At 23.6% G+C, this 25,507-nt stretch overlaps 3 protein-coding genes across 7 annotated transcripts in view; all 3 read left to right on the top strand.

Annotated features, from left to right (window-relative positions):
* The first annotated feature begins 71 nt into the window (after positions 1 to 71).
* On the top strand, positions 72 to 5,214 carry LOC114132394 (protein lin-9 homolog). The gene is made up of 2 exons (XM_027997847.2): positions 72 to 239; positions 1,624 to 5,214. The coding sequence occupies exon 2, from the start codon at positions 1,760 to 1,762 to the stop codon at positions 3,566 to 3,568; it is 1,809 nt and encodes a 602-aa protein (XP_027853648.2). The 5' UTR covers positions 72 to 239; positions 1,624 to 1,759; the 3' UTR covers positions 3,569 to 5,214.
* A 263-nt stretch (positions 5,215 to 5,477) lies between these two features.
* LOC114132393 (coiled-coil domain-containing protein 40-like) lies at positions 5,478 to 19,592 on the top strand. The gene is made up of 14 exons (XM_027997846.2): positions 5,478 to 6,013; positions 6,359 to 6,726; positions 6,795 to 7,014; positions 7,081 to 7,238; positions 7,459 to 7,703; positions 8,980 to 9,223; positions 9,289 to 9,471; positions 9,534 to 9,779; positions 9,860 to 10,034; positions 15,446 to 15,654; positions 16,814 to 17,029; positions 17,091 to 17,282; positions 17,650 to 17,808; positions 19,047 to 19,592. The coding sequence occupies exons 1-14, from the start codon at positions 5,827 to 5,829 to the stop codon at positions 19,284 to 19,286; spliced, it is 3,042 nt and encodes a 1,013-aa protein (XP_027853647.2). The 5' UTR covers positions 5,478 to 5,826; the 3' UTR covers positions 19,287 to 19,592.
* A 2,397-nt stretch (positions 19,593 to 21,989) lies between these two features.
* The window catches only part of LOC114132361 (F-actin-monooxygenase Mical), a 29,497-nt gene continuing 25,979 nt past the window's right edge, over positions 21,990 to 25,507 (top strand). For 3 of the 5 annotated variants that reach the window (XM_050204364.1, XM_050204367.1, XM_050204363.1), the window contains exon 1: positions 21,990 to 22,431. The gene's annotated coding sequence lies outside the window, so the exon portion shown is untranslated. The remainder of the gene's footprint in view (positions 22,432 to 25,507) is intronic. The other 2 variants (XM_050204366.1, XM_050204365.1) reach the window with 1 other exon arrangement.

Here is a 25,507-nt window from a genome sequence, read left to right as displayed (position 1 = left end):
GTTTTGTTTTTAAAGTATTACATCACTGTATAGCGTTCGTTCTGTAGTTCATGAAATGTTATTGTTGCACCTGGCGATAATGTGGAATTTAAACTGGGAAATGTTTTCCTCCGCGATTTTTACGAAATTTATAAATTTACAAATCATTTCGTATTTGATTTCGTATTATTACTTCTAATACGTACATCCATTGCTTGCAATTTATTTCATCATCGTACTACATTCTTCATAGAAATAGGGTAAGTATATTTAAAATATGGATAATTGATGTTTCGGGACGTTAGAAAATTCATTCAAACGACAATTAGTACAGTTGTTTGCGCCATTTCCTTTCAAATAGTAATTCGTTCAAATATTCCGATGAACAATGAACTCAAAGTATTTCTCTGGTTCATTTTTTTTGTTGATTTTAATAACCGATAATAAGTTGTATGATATCAGTTGAACAAAACTTATACTGTTTGAACTTTGAATTGCTAAGTGTTTCTGGTTCATACTTTTTTTTAATTACTTTCACTATAAACTTAAATTTTCAATTCATTAGTAGGTATATGGTACTTTTTATAGTTTGGTTTCATTTTGTGAAACTAAAAATGAAACTTTATATGTTTTGATGTTATAATTCTTTCCAGTATACGTAAAACTTGACCTGATTATATTACTAATAATGCCGTGTTATAACTTTAAAAATGTGGCAAAGTTCTAGTTATTATATTTGTATTCCACACTTTGTGTAATAAATTATACAAATAATTTAATATAAAATCATATTTATTAAAATATCTAGTTTTCAGTAAATTTGTAAAATTTATAATTTTCTTTTATTTATTTTCAAACTTAATGTTTCACCTACTTTGATAACTTCATTTAATTTTAAAGTACTGTACACTGTAACTTCTAAATAATTTTTTTAACTATTCCTCGTGATTTAAATTGTATCAAATAATTCAAATTGATTGTTTTTATTATATATTCGTTTAATATAAAAATTAATTTTCTATAGGTAGTTTTTTTTTAAATATTTAGATTTATTTTTTATTTACTTCTGTTATCTAACTCTTATTTTTTAAATAATAGAAGTTTTTTTATACAAAGATATAAGTAATTGTTGAAAAGTTCATGATTTTAGCTTTTTTGCCCTATTCATACTTAGGTAAATTCATATAACTCATAAACTATTTGTTAAATTTACATTAGTCTTAAGTGAAAAATCAAATATTTTTTTATGCATAAAATTGTTAAAAGAATTTGCTAAGTTACCTATTTTAATTATATTATGTATTCGTATTATACATTTATAAGTATATTATGGTTAGCTAATAAATGCTAAATGTATATCCACTACTTACTCAAATGTTTAAAAAAATAAAATAAAATTAATTAACTAATTAAAGTTGTAATCACTTAAAAGCAAACTATGATCATAAAATTAAAACATTCATTAGTTTTATAAAATAGACAAAAAATTTGCTATATAAGTAAAGTATTACTTCGGGTAAAAAAGTGCATTTTATAGGGATTTTCCTTCTTTAATATTATTTTTATTTGGCTTAATAATATTTCTCAAACTATTCCTAATAAAAATTAGAAAATATTTAATAATAGTTTTGTTTTTTTTTTCAGGTTATTATGGGATTGCAGCAATTTGTTGAATTGTCAATGTGTATTCACTTGAAAAATATTTCTCGTATTACTTCAATCTACTAACACAGTATTTATATTAAATTTAATTATTTGTTAAGTTATTAAATAAACAAAAATGGATTCAGATAGTAGTGATATGGAAGTAGATGATGAATATCGCCAAACAAAATTATGTCCTGCTGTTTTAGGCTTGCAGCCAGTAAATAAAAGAAATAATCCTAAAATTATAGAATCATCAAATTCAGGAAAAGATAAATTAAATAGAAGGGGTATGCCTGCTCGTATTAGAAAAAAAAATAAATTATTTTTTGATGAAGAAGTATTCAACACGTCTAAAAATCCATCTGTGAAACAAGAACGTATGATGTATGTGAATTCTCCTAAAAAACAAACACCAAAAAAAGTTGTTGAACCTAAAGTAGAACCAAAAACACCAAAAACGCCTAAACAAGAAAAAATTGTTAATCAAAAATCACAAACTCCAAAAGTTGCCGTAAAAACAACACCAACAATCAAACTTAAGACTCCCAATGTGAAAACACCTGTTAAAAGTGCTTCTAAAAAATCTACTGAAAATGGTGTAACTAAACCAAAACCCGTAAAACTCGAAACTCCTAAAAACATAGTGTCGACATCCAAACCAAAATCTGACTCTTTGGAACGTAAACGTTGTCAAAATGTTGGATTAAGACTGAGGAAAATTTTTCAATTACCAAAAGCTAAAAATTGGATATATTACGAGTGGTTTTATAGTAATATAGATAAACCTCTTTTATATGATTCTGATTTTATGATGTGTGTACAAGACTTCTTTCCCTCATTTAAAATTAAGACGATGACTAGGAGAGAATGGTGTATGTTACGGCGAATGATGGGTAAACCTCGTAGATGTTCTCAGAATTTCTTTGACGAAGAAATTCGAGAATTGGATAGAAGAAGAAGAAAAATAAGATTGTTACAACAAAGGAAAGCTAGAGATGAAGCATTGTTTAAAGATATACCAGAGGAAATACCTTTACAACTTAGTGTTGGTACAAAAGTAACAGCAATGTTAAGAAGTAACAATGAAGAAGGTTTGTTTAATGGAACTATTGAAGCTCTGGATGTTTCTAACAATACTTATAGAATACATTTTGATAAGCCTGGTTTAGGTACGCACTCTGTCCTTGATTATGAAGTATGCTCTAATCAACCTCCAGAAACTATTTCAAAAAATGTATTATTACAAATGTGTCGTCCACGTGTACCTTATCATAATCGTTCAATATCACCTGAAACTAAAGTAGATGTACATAAAACTGATCAGAACACAACTGCCCAATATTCAATGAAACTTTTAGAATCTACTGTAAAATTTAGAAAAATTTTGGCCGCAAAAAAGCAATATGTACAAACATTACGTAACATGAATTCTGAAGCCGAAAAAATGGTTTTATACAATGAAGATATAACTCCAGAATTTCAGAGTCGATATGCTAAAATTGTTTTGGATTTGGATAATTTAAATCTTCATTTAACATCTGTAATGTGTGTCCTTAGCGAAGAAATTAAAATATTAGCACCCGAAGAAGCTGAAACATGGCCATTGATAACAGATTATTTACAAAATCAGTCATTTGATGAAGCTGAACAAATGATAGAGCATAACAAAGAAGTAACTGATTCCCGTTTTATTATTGATGACCAGCCGATGTTAGCTTTAATCAAAGATTTATTAGCTTTAATGCTCCAGGTGAAGACATTAACTGAAAGTGAACCTACTGCATATGAATTGGATGCTTTAAAAAGAACTATGGTTGAAATAAAACTTAAACTTAGTCAATCTAATCAAAAATCATTTGAGAATTGTGTAGAAATTCATATGCAGCAAATTCAATCTAGTTTAGATACTTTTCATACTTTATCCTCTTCTACTAGAAAATAACATGAAATACTTGAAACATTTGTTAAATTATATTTAACAGATATATTTTTAAAAATGTAAAATATTGTTAGTATACAAAGGAGATTAATTATTTATGGAAGTAATGACACTTAAAAAGATTATTGATTAATGCCATCATAATTTACGTTTTAAATACATAATTTTAATGAATTTAATTTTACTTTACTTATAATTCAAAATTATTTATAAGTAAATAAAATAATCAATATACTAATATCAATGAAGTTTTTTTTTTAATATTTAAATTGTAAATCATATTTTATTTAAAGATAAAACAATTATAATTTTTTTTTTTTTTTTGAAGAAATTGAATTTTATCATTATTCATACAGTTAAAATATTTTTTTAGAAAACTACAAATTATCGTTATGTAGAAAAATATATATATGTATATTATATTATATATTATATATAATATTTTTAATTTAGAAAATTTGGTTTATATTGTTTTTGATAATTGATTAAAATTCTTTATAACCCCTGGTATATGGTTCAATAATTTATGGTTAAGTTGTTTCACATATAATGATTGAAAAATAAATTTGTTTCAAAATGTTGATCTCCTTTTAATTAATAACATTGTTTTAAACCAAAAACTTATATGTTGTAAACAATTGATATATCTTATTTTATTATTTTTAGTGCGTTATTAAATTAATATGATATGAAATTTATTTTTTTTATTTTTCTTCACGAATATGTTTTTATTTTAAACCATTCAGCATCTACTTAAGTTAAATTGTATTTGTAATCAGAAACATATATGATTATATACTTACAATTTAAATTATGAGTTATTTATTCATATTATAGTTCGTAAAAATACTATTATTATAAATTATAGTTTATGATTGATTTGAGTTATCTAATTATAAAGTAGATTGCACTGGATTGTAAGACAATTATTCTTAGATTTTAATTGTAAATGTGTTTGTGAAAATTGTAGAAACTGGTAGAGTTATATTATGTTATATTTGTTAATTTTATTAGTAAATATTAATATTATTTTACCTTTAAAACATGGAAATTATAGATGTAAGTTATTAATAGTAATTTATACAATAAATTCTTAAAGAACTGAACAATAATTGAATCATGTACATTATATTATATACGTTTTTTAAGTACTTGCAATATTGTGAGCATTTTAAAATATTTTAATAAACATATTCTTAATATATATTTTTATTCAAACAAGTGATTTAAATTTATTATTTATGAAAGTCATTATTTTTAATGTTCTAAAATTATTAATTAACAAAATTTGATTTTTCTGTATTTTTTCCTAAATTTTAATTAGAGTTATTAAAATAAGTAAGAGATTAATATTATATAAGCATTTGTGTACATTTATGTATTTTAATTATAATTTTTATAAATTAGAGTATTGTTTATATGACATGTACTATATAATTTTATTATTGATTGAAATGTTTAAGAATTTTAAATATATAATTTTAAACTAGCAAAATATTATCCTTTTGATTGGGTAAAATTTAGCTCAATACATCTACCACAAGTGTATGTGGCATTATAAATATATAAATATATAATAAACAAAATTATACATATTAGAATTATAAACATATAGTGTGAATAAAAATTATATATAACATTATACATAATTATTGAATGCTTTAATATTTTGTAATTTTTCTTTTTGTTGCCTATTATTATTAACAAGATTGCCTATTTAAATCTGTATTTTATTCTTTTATTGTTAACTATGATACAACTTCTGCTAAATGTCCACACTTATGTGAAGTGTAATTACAACAATCATCCTATTGTTTAATATATCATATAGTACTTATAGTATGTATATAATAAATGGTGATATATCTTAGTTGACATTCTAATATTGCCTTAAAATGTGTCTAGCTTATTTAATTAAAATAATATACTATTTAATAATAATTATCAATGGTATATTAAAAGTGAAGACAATAAGACGGATATAATTGATATCACTATTATTAATTTTTTTACTTGAATAAGTTTTATACAAATCTTTATTAATAAGTGGTGAATTTTATTTAGTATTAGATACTTTTTTAATTTTGTTCTACACCCCTCGAAAAATCATAAATACTTGTTGTTTAAAAACATTGCCATAGTAACCAATATGTTTGAAGTAATAGGTACCACATACTTATATAATATTATTAAAGTACATGTAAATAGTTTTTGGCCATAATGTCTTGTTATTTAAAATAAATAAAATATTTAAGGGTGAAATGTCTGAATCTGAAATGGATAACATTGAGACAGAAAATCATAAATCTAGAGACAAACAAAGAACATTGGAAAATGATAATGAAGTTGAAAATATTCATAAAGATGATAAGTGCAATGAAAATCTTGTTGAATTTACATCAAATCTACATGAATCACAAGATAATAATGAAAGTCTTAACCTTGTGGGTGAGTTAAAGTTATAAGACATAATATTAATTTAAGTAAATAGGTATGCATTTTATAGTATCATAAACGTAACTAAAGCTCAGCTAAAGATCTCTTCCATTAGTAATGGTATTTTTATTCTAATTTTCTTTTATTCCCATTGGCCTATAAAATGTATTATTGTACTGCATGTCTGTATTCATAAATATTACACAAAGAAAAAATAAATATTTAAATTCAGAAACTTTCATATGGATAAATCACCAGATAATTTATATTATAAACGAACAATTAATATTGACTACAAAACTAAATGGTTGGATATACGTTTTTTAGCTGATTTTATAAAGTTGAATACTGTTTCAGCAAAAGAACAACTTGAAAATATATTAAATCAGCAAACTAATGAAATGGATTCAACTTCACATACAGAATTACTGAATTTTGAAGATATGTCATCAGAATCAGAAAATTTAGTTGATAATTATTATTCACGTGTTCTAGACATAGAAACAGAAACGTCCAAAAAGAGTTCAGATAATACATCATTAGGGTTTGAAAGTATAAATAGTGAGATGACATACATAACCCCTAAATCCATAAATAAAGAAATATATAATAGCCAACTAATTGTACTAGAACCAAATAATCCTGTTATGGTAAGATTTCAGAAGACATTAAAATTACATTTATTAAAACAAAGAGAAAACATCAAAAAAGAATTGCAAACACTTGTAAGTATATTTATTTTTATTAAAATATAACTGAATTGTTTGAAATTAATTCAAAATATTGTTTTAAGGATGGCTCAATTAAATCCAAACAAAAAGAAAAATCTTCATTCATTAATGAAATAAATAATGTTGCTTGTAGAGTTGAAACTCAGCATAGATTATTGAATGAATTTCATAGAATGAAACTAGAATTAAAAACAACAAAAGAACGCGTGGAAGAATGTATTGAACAAAAAAAACAACTCTTTACTGAAATGCATACTAAAACTACAATTGAATCAAAAAAATGTATATATTTTTCTATTTGGTACCTATTTATTATTTTTTATCCTAATAAATTTTATAACTATTTAGTTTCCTCTTTAAAAAGACAACTAGATTTTAGTCGAGGACTTTTAAAAGAACTAGTAAAGTATGAAAAAGAACAAGAAATCACATTTAATGTTTATAATCAAAAAAAATCTGAAGCTAAACAATACAAAAAAAAATTATTAAATGATCAACAAAAACAGGTAATTTTTATATCTAAAAGATAATTTTGAACTTTTCTATTCATACAGTCAACTCTAGGTCTCTAGATAACTTCATGTTTATACGAATATGAAATGAAAATAGAACAATCAATAATTAGAAGTTTACAAAATATTGTATATTGTATAACACATGACCGATATTTTTAATTGTTAAGAATTTCAAATTATTATTTTAAGTTTATTTATGTGTCATATCTAGGATTTGTTATTATTGTCTTTAACTCAAGAAATTCTTCGATTGGAAGATCGCATGAAACAATTAGGTGAACAAGCAGAGACAAAGTTTAATGAAAGAGAAGTTTTGAGACAAAAAGTTATAAACAATTCAATTGATCTTGACGCTATTAATGAAGATAATGCTAAGATTACATTACTATGGAATGATGTTTTAATTAGTATTCAACAATGTGATAAATGTTTTATGAGGACAAAAGATGATTTTCAGTAATTATTGCATAACATTTTTATGATATAAATTTATTAATTTGAACCATATGAAAATATTCTTGTTTTGTCAAAAATTGTAATTTAAAAAAAAATTTTGATGAAATTATTATTTTTTTATTTTGCTTAAGAGCTTATTATACTCAATATATTCCTCTTATAAATAATAAATATGATAACATTATTGAACCAATAGGTCAAAATGTTTGTTTATAAAAAGAATGATTCACCAAGTATGTTCACCCCCCCCCCCCATTATTTTATTAAATTATTCAAATGTTGATGTTTAGAATGTTTAAATATATTTACTTAAAGTCTGTGATGATATTATTAACTTCTGTCTGTTTATCAAATGAGATCCTTACTGCTCTCTCTATTGCAATGCAAATTATTTTGTGGATAATCTTAACTTTAAATTTTTATAACTAATTCAAAATCTAAACCAATTGTTTTTCAACTATTAATGTTTACACTTGACAAAAAGTTTTCAAAAGTAGTCTTACAAAGTATAAAATTTATGTAATGTTGAATCTAGTGTTTATTTACATTGAACATATTTTGGAAACTATAAATATTAATTACTGTTTAAGTTATCATTGTCTTCCTTCATACCTTCCAAATCATAAAATGAACCTTTGAATATTGTTTTGATATATCAAAATTATCTACCAAATAATTTATAATAGAAAAAAGGTGAAGGGTTCTCAATTGAAGAACAGAAGATGGTAATATCCACAGGACACTTCTTAGGTAGGTAATTAATACAAAAAATCTAAAGAATTTTAAAATATTATGTCGTTTAGATATTGATTAACTGCAATTTTGAAGAAAATAAAGGGATAAGCATGTTAGGCAAATCACTTTATTTATGATTATCATAAGAAAAAGTATTCTTCTTCAAAATATAAACATTAAACATAATAATTTTTTCAAAATCTTATTATAATTCTAAAACAATCAGTATGATAAACAAAAATTAGAACATGTATCTTTTAAGACTTTTCTTTTACTATTATTTAAAATAATAAAAATTTACAATTTATACAAAATATAGAATATGTGCCATAAGTAAATTTGAGGGAAGAATGTAGGAGGCGTGAATGATGAAGTCAGTCCCATTGATGGCACTCCAGATTATGACTTAATATTAGATGCCTACATAAAAATAAAAGCAAAAAAAAAATGTTGTATCACAAATTCACAATAATTGTAACATATTAAATAGATAATGTAAAAGAAGATTCTGTATTAATTATATTTTATATACATTTTTCAGAGAAGCAAAAAATAAATATCATACATTATTAATGGAAGCCAACAGTTACAAACGTAGTGTCAAAGAAGAATTTCATAAGAATAAAGATCTACTCAACTATTTGAATAAATTGAAACGAGAGCAAAATAACTTACAAAATAATTTTAAAACAAGTTTAGATAAGTTCAACTGCTTGAAAGAAGAATATTCTAAACTTTTACAAATGACAGAATTTCAACACCAAAACTTAGATCAAATTACATTGGTATAGTATATTATGTAAGTAATTGAATAAATTAATATAAATTAAAAATTAAATTATAATTGCAGGAACAAATATCTATAAAAAATGAAACAAATGCATTATTACATTTTTTAAACAAAGTATCAAATCAGAAATTAAAACATGAAGAAGATATTTTAAATGAAATAAAAAAACAATTGTTTTCAAACAATTTTTGTGTTCAGATAAATAACAAAATATCAGAAATTAATGTTCAAAATAAAGAACATGTATGACATATTATTATTTCTTCTCTTGAAAATATATTAATTTTTTTTAATATTAAATCTAGGAATTATTATTAGTTGAAGTTGAAAATAATTTATCTAAAGCTTTATTAAAACTAGAACAATGTCGTACAACAAGTTCTAATTTAGAACAAGATATAGAAGAAAACACAAAATATCTGAATGATCAAGGATTTGCATTAACTACATTAGATTCTGAATTAAAAAAATTATATACTGAGATTCAAAATAAAACAAAACAAATTGATTTAGAAAATAAACAATTAGAAATTGTAAAAAAATTACATGATGTAAGTTAAAAAATGTTTAATTAATATTTAACTATGTCTACATGATATTTACCTTGTATTTGATTTTCATTAAAATTTAGGATGGTTATATCTTGACTCCTCAAATGCAAATTGAAAAAGTCAGAAATAAAATTGATGAAGTAGTAAAAGAAACTTATTCCATAAAACAATCTTGGATTCAACAACAAAATAAAAATGTACAATTATTAGCTCAACTTAATAATCAATTTAATGAACTTGTAAAAGTACGCAAATGTAAGTATCTATGTATTCTATACTTATAAATATTATAAATATTAAGTAATTATTAGTTTTGATTTTCAAAATAGCTTTATGTACAACCAATAACCATTGATTATAATATCGATTAAATACGGTTTATACCTATTGGTTTATTTATGATTTCTGTAAATTGTTTTGTAGTCAGTATTAATCGTTCATGGTTGGATTTAACATTTAAATTTGAGATTTATACGTAATAATAATGCATTATAATATTTATAATGCGCTGCAAAGACATAGGTACTATTAAGTATTATTAGTCATATACCTATTTATGTTAGTGTATATTTAGTGTAAGAGTTATTAGAACAACTTATGTAGGTATTCATTTTAACATACCTACATTTTTCTAAACAAATAAATACTTATTTTGTTTTTAAAAATATTTATCATGTATTTGAACTATTAATGTTTAACAGTCTTCGGGCAACAAACATAAGTACCTAGGTACTAAATCGGTACCTACTGTACCTACCACTGTTATAACTTATAAGCCGTTTGCCGACTTCGCCTACAACCGTAGTTCAATTAATTCATTATTTTTATACATTTTATACATGCTCATTGCTCATAGCCAAATTACTTCTACAAAAGTTATTACTTTATTATTATTCTATATTTAATATATACCTAATATAATATAACGATTTGTCCCTTTTGTTATTATAATGGATTACATAAATTAAACAAAATCATAAAATCAATCAATACAATCAATGAATTAAATCTACTCGAAATAAACTTATGGCCATTGGCCACAATAAATTGATTTCGTGTGAAAATAAGTTACTTAAAATTCACTAACATTGATGGTAACTTTCGAGGTAAGCTTGATTACTATTTTCTAAGTAGTTCGATTAAAATCTGGCTAACTAAATGTAACATTGTGTAATTGTCTCACATAAAGTTAAAATTTAATATTTTAATTCAACTTCATTAGGTCAAACTATAAGCCGCAATATTATTTTGTTTAATATACCAGAACCTTCTAATACTCAACCTTATTATATTGATAATAAAAATTATATTTCTAACATATTTCGCCAAATCATTAGTACTCATTAATGCTATAAATTGTATATGTTTACATGGACGTCCCCAGACATTTTTCTAGGGGAGGGGCAAAATTTTTTAATCTGAATACATAGGTAGACCTATTTTTAGAAGCTTACTTTTTATTGGAAATTTTACCAATTGCTGTGGAAATAACATTGTTCCTTACAATAACAAGTGCCCCCCTTGCCCTCTCCTTGGGAACGCCCATGTACGTTTAGATAAATTTGGTAGCAAGTGTAGACCATCAAAGCTGCACAATAAAATCAGCACGATGTTTTTAAAAACGAGTTGAATAATCTGATTGATTTAAAACAGGAGTTTAAAAAATATATAGGTACCTATACATATATGAAACCAGAAAAAAAATTTCCCATCGCCAATATAAGAATTGAGGATATAATTTGACGAGCACGCATAAAATTATATATAAATCACTAACATTGAATAATGAATAAAAAAAAATATTAATAAATAAAAACAATTAATTATTATATGTTAAAATTGTTTAGAAAATTTTATTTTAATTAAGGCAATAATAAGATGGGCATATAGGTCATGTTAAAGTTCATTAAATACTGAGCGTTCCTAAGTTATAGTCATTTTATTTTTGTGTCATATTGTTAGTTTAGTTGGGGGGGGGGTTCTGGGTGATTAGATTTTTACGCATTTTAATTAATAACTAATAAGCTGGCAAAAGATAAACATTTTTATAATAATCCAATTTTAATTTTTAAAAATAATTTGAATTCTTTAACCTCTTTTTATGGTCTTTGGGAAAAGCTATTCCATTTTTTGTATTATTGGTTCTTCATTCTCAAAATACATATTTATTATGAACCATGATGCTTGTGTACTACTCATAAACCCATGAATTATCTAAAATATCCTCTATAAGTCTACAAAACATAGAAAAAAGGCTTTAAAATTATTAGGTGTATGTTTATTTTTGGCAATTTATTAGAATTATTCATTTTCAAGAAGGAAAACATTTTTTCGAACTTGCTTTCGATGACTAGTGCATTTGCATATGTATACCTACGTCTATCCGCAGGTCAGGTGTTATGAAATCTATTGTTATCGAATTTGAACAAACAAGACGTGTTAAAAATATGAAAGATAAACCATCCTTTTCTTCTCGCTTGCTTGTCTATTAAAAAATGTGAGTACATTTTTAAGGGTACTATTGAGTTTAATTGGCATTTTTGATAGTTTTTAGGACATGTAAATCCGGATCCTAATTATTATTAAACAAATATATAAATTGATTAACTTTTATTTCGGAGAGAATTTTTTCCACAATTCATATAAAATGCATAAGTTTATCAACTTATGCGTTTTAAACTTTATCTTAGACATTATCTTAATTAAAAGTACTAAAAAGTGTAATCGATGAGTTAAATAATAAAAACACCAATGCAGTGAGGGCATTTAACCAAGGTTAAATTAATCTATTTATTAAATATTCAAACATTTAATAATAATTAACCTGTCACCTCAATAAATAAATAAAATCTAATGTTATAATTCAAATCAATTATATTGATATTTTATTTTATAAGAATGTCTTTTTTATAAATATTAAATAGTAAATATTTTACTTAGGTGATTATAATTTTTTAGTTATTCAAGTGACAATTTTTAACAAGAAATGAAGCTGTTTCTCACATCGGTTAAATCAAATTATGATTGTATTAACTATTAGTTAATTTTTCTTACATTAATTTAAAACAATTTAATAGGTACCACATTAAAAGTCTTCAAAATTCTATTATCTAATTCGGATAGTTTTAACATTTCATGTGAACTATCTACTCTGATTCCAATTTATTTCGATGATTACGTCTTATAAAGTTCATAGTTGTATAATATCATCCAGCTTCACTAATTAACCTTTCAATCTTTAAAAATATTGAACCTTTGTATTTGAATGATATACTGTTTATAATTATATATGTACTGCATTAAGATTATAATATTATAAGGTGATCATTAGGCATCAGATAATTATTAATTGGAATCTCGTGTTTAATGTATTTCAATTTCATAATAAGGGTTCGGTCAATGTCTTTTATTTTAATTTTTTTAAATAATTATTGTTATGATATAATTATTATAAAAAAAATATAATATACATTATTAGTTAAAATCCTAGCTATAAGATTTAGTTTAATTTTAAGAAATTTATAATTTATTAGAAAAAAATGCTCATATGCTATCAAAGTTTAAAGTTCAAACACTCTTTCATAAATAAATTACAATAATTTTTCTAATTTACGTGCTAACTTTAAACTTCGATCTAAAGTAGATTATAAAAATTATATTTTTAAAACTCAAAATTCTATAAATTCTAATAAACTTAACTATTTTGAAACTTCTTTGATGGAAAAATTCCCTTTCAAGTATTATGTTTTATAAAAATTGTGTTGTAATAACTGGAGGTAAAGGTATTGTAAATTATTTTGTTCGATATTTTTCTATTGTCTTTTTATCGGAAATAAATTTTATTTTAACTGCGGTTAAGAAGTTCTTTATAATCGTGCATTTAATTAAGCAAAGTTCGTCAAATCATCAAAATATAAATATATAATAAAACTGGGCCCTTGAATTATTATATTTTAAAGGTAGGTATCTTAAAAATTAAAAAGTTTCTATTACAAAAATTACTTTTATTAATATAGATATGAGTTATAAAAATTGTTAGGAAATTTTATGAGATTTTAAAAATATCTTGATTTATTTTTGGAGGTTTTAGATAATACAATAATTATTGTTGACAATTATTAGTATTAAGATTTTGAAATGTATTTAAAACTTTATGAAAAAGTTTTATAATACTTAATACAGTCAATATACAGGTATACACACTACGTCAATACACATGCAAAGTTCTAAATATTTTTGAATTTTATCAACATTTAGTTTTATTTAAGAATTTTAAGGATATAAAACTGGGGTTTACGTTTTACTTATTTCGTTTTAAATTATAAAATTATGAAAACGACAAAACATACATTTATATAGTTTATTACTTAGTCTGTACTTAAGTTCTAAAATGGCTAAAATATTAAAGCAAAATACATCGATATATACCTACAATTGACGTCCAAAAAAAATTTTAAAAATATTACACCTGGGATCGAATCTCCGGTTTTTCCATCTTAGATTCGTCCATCAGACCTGAATGTACATTGTACATAAACAATTTACCTATCGTTAAATCAAGGCTGGGCAAGTTAACGATTTTTTTTAATTCGCCAAGTTAAGTTATTTTAAAATAATAAAGTTAAGTTAAAAGTTACTCATATTTTTTTCGTTAACTCGTTAAGTTAAACGTTAATTTAAAAAAAAAATAACTTAACTTAATTTAAAGTTAAAATTTTCTAATTTTTAAAATAAAAAATTCCAGACACAATAATGTTTATTAGATAGTTTTTCTTTGTGCACAAGAAAATTACTGGGGAAATTTAAAATGATACATCAAAGTATAAACTATCTACCAAAAAACCTACTTTTCTAAAAATACTATTCAAAAATGTTTATTATTGTTTGGACTAAAATTAACTTAATTTAAATATTTTTGAATAAAATTAACTTGAAGTGAACACGTTAATCTTTAAAAAAAAGTAACGAGTTAAAAATTCGTTAATGCCCAGCCTTGCGTTAAATATTGATAAGTGCAAAATAATACAATAGTGAAGCAATCGCACTCCGGGTCCATTACTTCATAATTAATTAGGTATTATTTTTTAAATTTTAGATAATATTTTGTTTCATCAGATGGTTGACACAATATTTCAAGTTCCAATAAACATTATTTAAATGTTTTAAAAAAAATAGTAATTAACTAGTCTAGAAACAAGGCCGTAGCCAGGGAGGGTTCAGGGTTCAACCCCCCCCCCCCCCCCCCCGAATTTTTCTTTTGAAATAAGACTGAATAGTTAGAATTTCATATTTTATTACATAATATAACATATTTATACATTAACCCCCCCAAAATATTTTTCTGGCTATGGCCTTGTCTAAGAATCATTAGTAAAACCTATAAAACTTTTACTAACCCTATGATCTTTTAAACGATAGAACTATAAAGTTATCCTATGATATCAAAATGTACTTATTTAATTTTAACTTTATTGAATCTTTTTGTAAATATTATTACTAAGCTTTCTGCGTGTATTATTTTTTATTATTTTATTATATTCATTTATCTTTATTCTGTTTTTTATAACGTTTTTTTTCTGTTCAAATGCATCTTGTTATTATATTCATCTTTAAAATTGTTATTGAACACTAGTCCGTCTGAATAAATAAATAAATAAATATTTCAGATGATTTAGTAATGGAAACAAAAAATAAAAAACTAGAAAAAGAAATTGCTTCTTTGTCCAAAGAAGTTTATCAGTATAAGCAAATACTTTCAAACATGAGGAATACAATTTTGAAACTTAATGAACAATTTAGTCAAAATAAAGGCAAAAGTAATATGCTTTTGAATGAAAATGAATGGATTCAATGTTCTTATTTAGCTGAATTAAAGGTTAATATGAACACTAGAATAAGTAATTTTTTGCTTAATTATAAATCCATAAAAATAAATAATTAGTTAATTTACTTTCATATTATGTTAATATAATAAAACTTCCATTAAAAAAAATATATTTTTGAGAACTTAATCCTAATATAACCAAATTTATGTAATTCTATTTAACAAATTTCTATTTAATACACATTTTTTTTTTTTGTTACCATGAGACTTTCTTGTATAGAGTTTAAAACTTCAAGTATTTAAATGTAATGAATAGGGCTCGAATTTTAAAGTATGTGCTTCTTTATTTATAAACGAGATGGACATCTAATTTTTATACATAATCTCGTTTCACGTCATTCTGATTCCAAGTAAACCAATTTATTTTTGCTTTTTTATATAAATGCTTTTTTCGCTTTTTCAATTACCTATTCCAGCTGTAGATTTTTTAGATGTTTATTATGCTATTGTAATAAAAAAAAAAGAATAAGAAATGTAAATCTCAGAATGCGGATTAAATGCTTATATTGGATTATTATTGTTTTCGTTGTCGGCTTGATTATTAAATATATGAAGCTTATAGATTATCAATCTACATATAGCCTACAGTACCTAAACGGTCAGTATGTCTATAATATCGATATCGACCATTTCAAAATTTATGATTTAGTGTTGTAATTTGAAACCTCTTGTATGATAAGTATGACTATACACCGATCACTTCAGTGGATATAGGGAGTTCGTTTTCTATGCTTAAAAAATATTCTGTCGAATTATATAGTCAGTTTCATTACTGAAAATACATGGTGGTTAATTCTTATATTAATTTAAATTAATTTTTCAAATTTTTTTATTCATTTATATAACTAGTTCATGTTAATTTTTGATTATACTTTTTTAGTTGCATATTACGCTTTAAAACCCGAGCCCTGGTAATGAACAATAGAATAATGCAATTATATATAATTAGAATCCAAAAATCACAATTTTTTTAATTGCTTAACTTGTAGTAGGTATATATTTGTATAGTTGTACCTGTATGGTATATTTTTATGTAACTAGTTATTTAGTTTTATAAACTTCATTTGTTTAAGATACTTTAAATTATATTTATAATATCTAATAAGATAAAAATGTTTACCTACCCTTTAAACTATCTAATTTTTCTTAGGAAAACGAGAAACTGTGTTTAGAATTTATAGATCAATTAAAGTTATTAAAAAATGAATTGAATGAATTAAAAAATGTATATATGGAAAAACAATGTGAAAGTAAATCATGGGATACCAAACTTCAATTACTTATTGAAATTAAAAAAGAAATTAAAAACAAAGAAGGTGATTTAGGTGATATTGATATTATGAAAAATGAAATTCATAGAATGCAGGTAAAAATAACCATTGATGGATAGAATTTTTGATATATTGTATAATATTATTTTGTCATAGATAAGAGAAAGTCAATTAAAAAAAATATTGGAAAAAATAATGTTAGATTTAGAAGTATGCATATCAAGACGTGAAACAATTTACAATAAAGTTGCAGCCAAAGATATTCGTTTAAAGGGAAAAAATGAAGCTAAACAAAAATTTTTGAAGAAGCTTGATTATCTACGAATAAATATCAAAAAAATTAAAACTGTAACTATACTGATGTACCTATTATTATTAAATTTAAATTATTATTTCTGGTTATGTTTTATTGTATGCTATTTATTGAATACAATAGTCTAACATTTACTATTAGACCTGTATACAATTATAAATGTACTATAGTTTCTTTAATTAAATTAGGTCATTAGGTATATAATATTTTTATAACATAATATATTTGTGAATTTATCATAATTTATTTAAAAATATATATATATATATATATAACATGATAGGTACTCAGTAAACTATAATAACTTTATTTTTATAACTTAAAAATATTCTTTTTAATAAAATATCTATAAATTATAAACCTTAGTTACAATAAAATTAACACTTGTTTATTTTTTTACAGGAATGCAAAAAGTTAGATTCGAATATAAGTGATTTAAAAAATAATAAGATTAAATCGGAGAATAAACTTACATATTTAAATGATAATATGATTAATATTCAAAAAAGCATTAATGATATCTTAAGAAATATTGAAGATATTGGAGCTACAAAAATTAAAGTGTGTATTTTTCTTAAAATTTATCTAACAAGTCATTGAACTTAGTTATTTAAATATTTGGTAACTATCAGACTGTAGCGTAATTAGATAATACTTATTTTGGAAGTGGGGGTACAACGCCTAACCCCCCCTTCATGGTTGCATAAATACTGTAACATATTTTCTATACAGTGTAAATGTATTAAACATTACTTATTAAATCACTAAATCGGTGAAGAAACTATGTAATAGAGCCAAAAACCTATTCTTCAGAAGAGAACGATTGTCCCTTTTGAAAAACACGTAATTGTTTTGTAGTGAATGCTTTCATTAATGAGAAACATAAGTATTTATTAGGCGTGTAATGTGTATAATATTAATAAGTACTAGTATTATTCATTGGTCATTGGTCAACAATCAACCAGAAAAATCATTTTAATTGTATAATAAACGGGCTCAAGAATATTTTATTTCTTAGAGCATATAATACGGTACACACGGATACGGGATAGCAACAAGCGTTTGTTCTCCTTTTCCTTTTATTTGTATATGAACGTTTTTTATAGGAAAAAACTATTATTTTCTTTCATATATAAATTAGTTAGAAGGTTACTATTTTTTATACTTCATATTTTCCGAGTTCGATCGGGAATAATTTGACTATTGTATTTGCAACTACTCGACAATATCTTTCCAATTATTCATCTAATATTCCTATCTACTATACATACATACGAAGTAATTGGTTTTACAAAAAAAATATGCTTGAGTGTTAATAGTCAATAGATGCATATAAGTATAATATTATGACACAAAAAACTTACATTCCGATGTTTCTGCAATTTGATTAATACCTATAATACCTAGTTTTCTCATTAAAATACACTTCAATGCTATTGGAATTATGTTGTAATTTGTGAACAAATCCCAATTTTAATTTAAAATCTATAAAGGTATATGAATTTTATAATAAATTAACTTCCGACATTTAACATATTAATTATAATTGTTTTTAAATACTCCTTGGTCCCTGGCCACTGCCACTGCTCCATTATTGCCATTATTGTTTGTTCAGAATTAAAGTTTATTATATGTAAATCAGAAAGAATTGGGGTATCTAAACATTCTAAACTGTCCTAGTGTCCTTTATAAACCATTTATATATCATGTATATTGTAATTTGTTAGTAAAATTCGTTTCGTAATTTTACTCTCATAATACTAATTACTAATTTTTTAATTGTACTTACCTTATTTTAGAATATCCATATTTTAAGCTACAAACAAAACTATGGAAAATTCTTGGATACGGTTAAAAAAGGAAACTACCGTTTACTGATAAAAAATGAATTGAAAATGAAGGATGAATTTTCAGATGAGTGGAAGAAAAATTCTGACTTAATAAGTGTCGTAGAAGCTTTGAAAAACGATTTTCCATACTTGGATTTTCAAATTACACGTTTATTATATATTCTTAAGTCTATTGATAATAAGTCTTAGTTAATAGTATAATTAATAAAAATTCTCTATTTAACAACAACTATGAACTATACGTAATTACTAGTTTGAGAAACTGTTAGCACAATATTTTTTTTCTTTCAGGACTCAGACCCACGGGCAATGTAGATAAATTAAATTCACGTATATTTTTTTTTTATAATTTTTAATAATCTATTAGAGAAAAAATACTTATCATGCAAATTATAGAGGACAATATTTTTAAGTATTCGAAGTATCAATTTTGTATTTTATTATTATTTAAAATTATATTTGATTTAAAAAATGAAAATAAATTGTAAATTTAAATGGATATTAAATTTTTTTAATACAACATTTAGATAAATCAAATAATAATAGATATTATTTTCGGTTGTCTAATTCATTAATTTGTGTGCTTTTGAATCATCAGATCGAAGATTAATTAATATTATCGTTACAATAATATTCCATAAACGGCATAAACTTATGATATCACTAATAAAAATAGTTATACCTACCTAATTCATATTATATTATACTTATTAATTTATTGTACTTAGTAGTTTGGTACTTATTTGTTATCGCCAGATCACCAACCCATATAAAGTCTACTTATCTATCTTTGAATTCTTTGTTGTAGGAACTATGATATTTATTGTATAGCGTTTTATAAAATTATATATATTTAATATAAATATTAATAATTATTGACAGTTAATAATATCATACTTAACGACTAATATTTTTTAAACGTGTAAAAAATAAGACAACTTTCTAAAGATCCTTAAATATCACAAATTTTATTTGTTTTAACAATAATTTTTGTTGTAATAAAATTGAATGTCAGTATATCTACTAGTTACCTATTAAAATTTTAATATTGTGGAAACATAGCTCATTTTTTTAAAAAATTAAATGAAAAAATATCAAATTAATAATTTTTTCTTTATCATGAAATTAAAAACAATCAAGAGTAACTTAATAACCTCAATTAATGATTGACATTTGAAATGGTAACCTTCTAAAACTAGAATCCTGGTTATACTAATTTATTAAGCAAATTTTGTATTGTTTTTTGGTTTATTTTTTTTTATGCTTTTTAAAAGTTATCTATCATATTGGTAGGTATATCCTACATACAGTAGAAGTGTAGAATTCCGATTATCCGGACTAATTAATGTCAAGAGTGGTCCGGATAAGTAAATATCCGGATGATTGACACATGACTTATCATAAATCAAAAGTTATATAATTGTATGTATGTATTAATTATTATTAATATGAATGTAATATAATATAAAATTCGTAACCATAAACAAATAATTTTTTTTGGAATATTTAACTGGAACAAAATAAGCAAATAAGCTATAAGTAATTATAATATGTGATGTATTTTAAAACAAAAAAAAAACCGACTTAGCATTTTCTTTTTTTCTTGTCCGGTTAATTGGCGTTTGGATAATCGGAGTCCCCACTCGTTTTCTAACGAATGATATATTTACATAAAATTAAATTTAAAATCGTTCATTTGGTTTGAAAAAAAAATGTACTCCCATTATAAAAACTTTAAACATTTATTATTGTTGCTATTTACGATTAGGTACATATAGTTTGAAATAAATAAAATACTGTCGCGTGTTGGTATAAAAACATATCGTTCTTAATTCAGTCTTCAATAGTAGGTAGGTATAGCACCTATTACAAAAATTACATTTTATAATTCTTCTAGTTGAAAAACCTTAAGACTTAATAATTTATAATAACGGATATACATTTACGAGTAATGAGTATATTACAATTGGGCGAATGTGTATACACATGTTGTAAATATTTTGGGTCAATTTTGGTACAAATTGACTAGAGCCGAAATAATATACTATAGTTTACAATGTCCGTGAATGCGTGACTGCTTATTGTAACGATTTTCGGTATCTGTCCAAATAATATAGGTACCTACCTGGTTTTTTTTTTATTTTAAAAAATTTAATAAAATTTTATTTTAATCGTGCAGTTATGACCTAAACAGGTGCTTATACTTGGACAGATACCGAAAATCGTATTGGTTTACATAAATAAATGTGTGTGACGTATGCTATATTGTTATTTAATTGGTTTTTATTTATGATGTACTTATTCAACACCAATAATAAGTAAATATTTAATATCATGGCTAATAGTCATAGAGAATAGCTATGTATTTAAAACAGTACACATATTATTATATAACGGTGTTTAATGTACATACCGCATTATAGATTTACACAAAGAAAATTATTATATAATAATGTAATATTCAGTACAATTGATACTAATATTTTTTTGTTATTACGGACAGTATGCTCGAATCCTGTACTTGATATAACTATTAGGTAATTTCTATATTTTATAATCAATTATAATTACAGAGGTACTTGGTGTTAATTGATTCAATTGTGAATACTCAACAATTGTCATTACTTATTAGTATAATATTCAGTTCATACAATTAGCAGTTTACACTGTTTCTGTTATAAATTTGTTATCGCATTCGAAATTCACAATAACAATAAACAATAATAATTGTTATTATCTTATATCACGGTATACAATAATATTATTGTGCTAGATTTATATATACAGTGTGGCCCGTGATTGTGATAACAATAAATAATGGTGAGTACGACAAACTTGTTTGACTGCATTTTCAGTCATTATAGCTGCAGCAGCTGCACTGCAGTCCTCCTCGTGCCGCCCCAGCGTGTTGTTTTCTCTTTTTACTACAGTATTTTTTTATCATAACATAGGTAGTACATAGTTATCGTTGTGCTCGGGCTATAATTTAATTATGTATTAATTACTAATTTTTTAATGCTATATTTTGCGATCAAAATGTATTTTATATTATAGTCTTAATAGAACAATTTATATGTTCCTGCTTTTATAGTGCTTATTTTAAATTATACTACTATTTTTGCTTCAATATTTTCTTTATCAAATTTTATTTTTTTTAATAATATTTATTGTAATTCAATGTTTAAATTTAAAAATCAGTTTTCTTGTCGTCGAATTTTTAATTTTGATGTGTAAAGCAAATGGAATTTTTTCATTTGCCAAATTTTATCCAGAATGTGTTTATAAATTCTGAATATTTCTAAATATCTTGCTGAATAATCGCAAATATTAACAGGTTAGTATCATGGATTAAAATTGTCCTAGTTCATAGTTATTTTACAATTTTAAATAAGAACTGTTGATAAATTATCGTTGATAAAAGAGACGGTTGGCCAATGTAGTTTGTCTATTTAAACTTGAAACTAATAATGAATCTTTGTATTCATTAACCATTCTGTTAACTGCTGCTAGGTTTACTAAGTAATATGTATTTGAGATTTAACTATCTAATAATAACAGGTAGCTGCTTGTATAATGTATTTCTTATTTTATTTAAAAGTAATAAAAGTACACATTTTTAACTTATTGAAGAAAATTTTAACAGTACCATTATGTGTTAATATTTTGAAACTGCTAAAAAATAATTTTAAAATATACATTGATGATAGATTTTATATAGTAGCTCTGTAATTCAAATTTTGACATCATTGAACTTTTATAGAATTTTAAAAATAATAATTTAATAGCACTTACTTATTATAACTATAATAAGTACCTATATTCTAAAATGTTTACATCCTAAAGAATATAAAAATTAAATATAGTAATTATATTAAATGTATTTTTTTTTAAATTTATTTGATGCATTTGCTATTATTTCAATCAGCTCTTGAATGTCAATGGTTACTTATTTTACTACAGAAACTATCACAAATGGTTTTAGACAGACTTGTAAAAAATAGGTTTTTTATTAAAAGTATGCAAGTTCAGATACTGATACTTGATTTGAAAAGTAAGATATGTATTTGAATAATTTGTAATACATATATTTGAGTTCAAATAATATAGATACTTAATAGATAAAGCATTTAAGTATAGATTTGTTTGACAATTTTTCATAAGATGTTGCTGAGCCATTTTCGTGTTAATACTTTATAGGATTAAAAATGGAAAATATACAAACTTAAAAGAAAAAAAAAATGTAGAAAAGCAACACATAATTAATTTTCATCAGGTATTTTTTTAGAAGTTTTCTATAATAGGTACTTAATTCAAGTATATTCTTTTAAGTGTTTCTAAAATATTACATAGATAATACGTTGGTGTTAAAGTAGTGTATAGGACTGGTTTTAGGTGACATTGGTATAAATGTTAAACCAAGTTTATTTTTATTAGTCACATTTAAGTCTAGAAAATATCTGTTTGCTAGTGGTTTGTGTTGATGGCAATAATTTTAATTTAAACTTATAAAGAACAAATAGGTACATTTGAAACTACATTTGTTTGATATGAGTATACATATTTCAGTTTTTATTATAAATATTTACTCACTCATATAAATAATAAATCATATGAATTTTGATCCTTGTATATCATTTCAATATTATATTTAATCCATTTCTTAATAGTAATTAAGTTCATATGAGACTTTATGAGAGTAGTTACATGATAATATTTTAGAAATTACTCTCTCGCTCCCTCTTCCAACAGATACGACTACCAATCTTTTAATCTATATGTATCTAAACGGTAAATACTCATTATTTTTCAAACTTAAAAATAATGTTTGTTAATAAATTAAATATCAGAATATACCTATCAAAAGTAACATTAAAATTATAGAAATATACTTTTATAAACTAATTATTTGAAATATGATGTAAAAAGATGGTAGTGACCAACAAGTACAACAGTACCTATAAAATAATCATAATAAACAAATTTCTTAACTAAAAATAAACCAGTAGATTAGGATAGGTTAATAACAATAATTTGATTAGCATTTTATTTTTTGAGTTTTTTCTTTAAGATTAGGTACGTGTATATAATCAATAGTGTAATATCTATATCCTAATTAGTAATTACTAATTTCCTATTAATGTTAATTGGGTATTAAAAGTCAATTAATAATATAATTCAAGTTAAGTAGATTATTGTAAATACTAATCATAAAAAAATATCTACTGTTATAACTTTATAAGATATGTATTTGCTCTGCAATTTATAATAACACTTCATAATTTTTTTTTTTGTCATTCCTAATACCAGTGATATCCTATTGTACAAAGGCATTTATATGAATATTCTTTATTTCCTTGACATATCTATATTATTTTTACATTAATACTTTTGTTTATTTTTAAACGTTTCATAATATGATTAGGTCACTAGGTACAATAAGATAGGTAGGTCCATTAAATTAAATTGTTTATACATAATTGTAATCCAGTTATTAAACGGTTTATGCTTTTTTATTTTAATAAAAATATATTTATTTATTGATATTTCTATGTACCATTAACAAAATATATTTATTTTTTGTGTTATTTTAATTTTATAGGTTGGTAACCTTTTGTCCTTTAATAACGTTTTACTATGTAGGAGGGTTTGTATGACATCATCAACCATATGGGGGTCATCAACATCACTACGCCATTCATTTAGAATTAATTGCTCCATATTATAATATACTGCCCTAGACCTTCCTGTAATGTTCCAGTCTGATCAATTTCGATTTCCGAATCACAATAGAATTAGTTTTATTTATTACGATACTCGTATTATCCAGCGTGTATCGGTTATAGGTGGTGTATAACAGGAAATCGTCAAATGTAGATTTTAATTGTTTGTTTAATAGTCAATAGCAGTTATTTTTGATATTATAAAGACTAAAATACACGATTTGAACATTTGGACGTATTTGATTCTGTGCCAACTATTTGCACTTCATTGTTACAATCCTGATAAATCCTAAGAACTATTCTGACTAAGATATGGACAAAGAAAAATATTGGTTTTGCGTGTTTTTTCTTATAGACCTTGAGATACCATAATAGAAGTGCACATGTCAAATTAATTATGCAGTAGGTATAATTATTATTTTCATAAAATTCGATTCTATAATAAAACTAATACAATTATGAACAATTAATTGAATAGATAATTTAATAAAATAGTAACTGATGAGTGTTAAATAATAATATTTACATGTGTATTTTAATAATTGATTCTTGTAATTGTATTATTGATATACTGGCCTTGAAATGTTTGTTTTAGATTTTTTTTTCATATTGTATTATGTTTAAAGTAGAACAAAATAAAATAGGACGAAAACTCGCTATTTTTATCTGAATAAAGGTAGTGTAAACGAT

The sequence above is a fragment of the Aphis gossypii genome, chromosome 3 (assembly GCF_020184175.1).
Source record: "Aphis gossypii isolate Hap1 chromosome 3, ASM2018417v2, whole genome shotgun sequence".
NCBI lineage: Eukaryota > Metazoa > Arthropoda > Insecta > Hemiptera > Aphididae > Aphis > Aphis gossypii.
The sequence above is the reverse complement of the archived record's forward strand: the minus strand, read 5'-3'. Positions and strand labels throughout refer to the sequence as shown.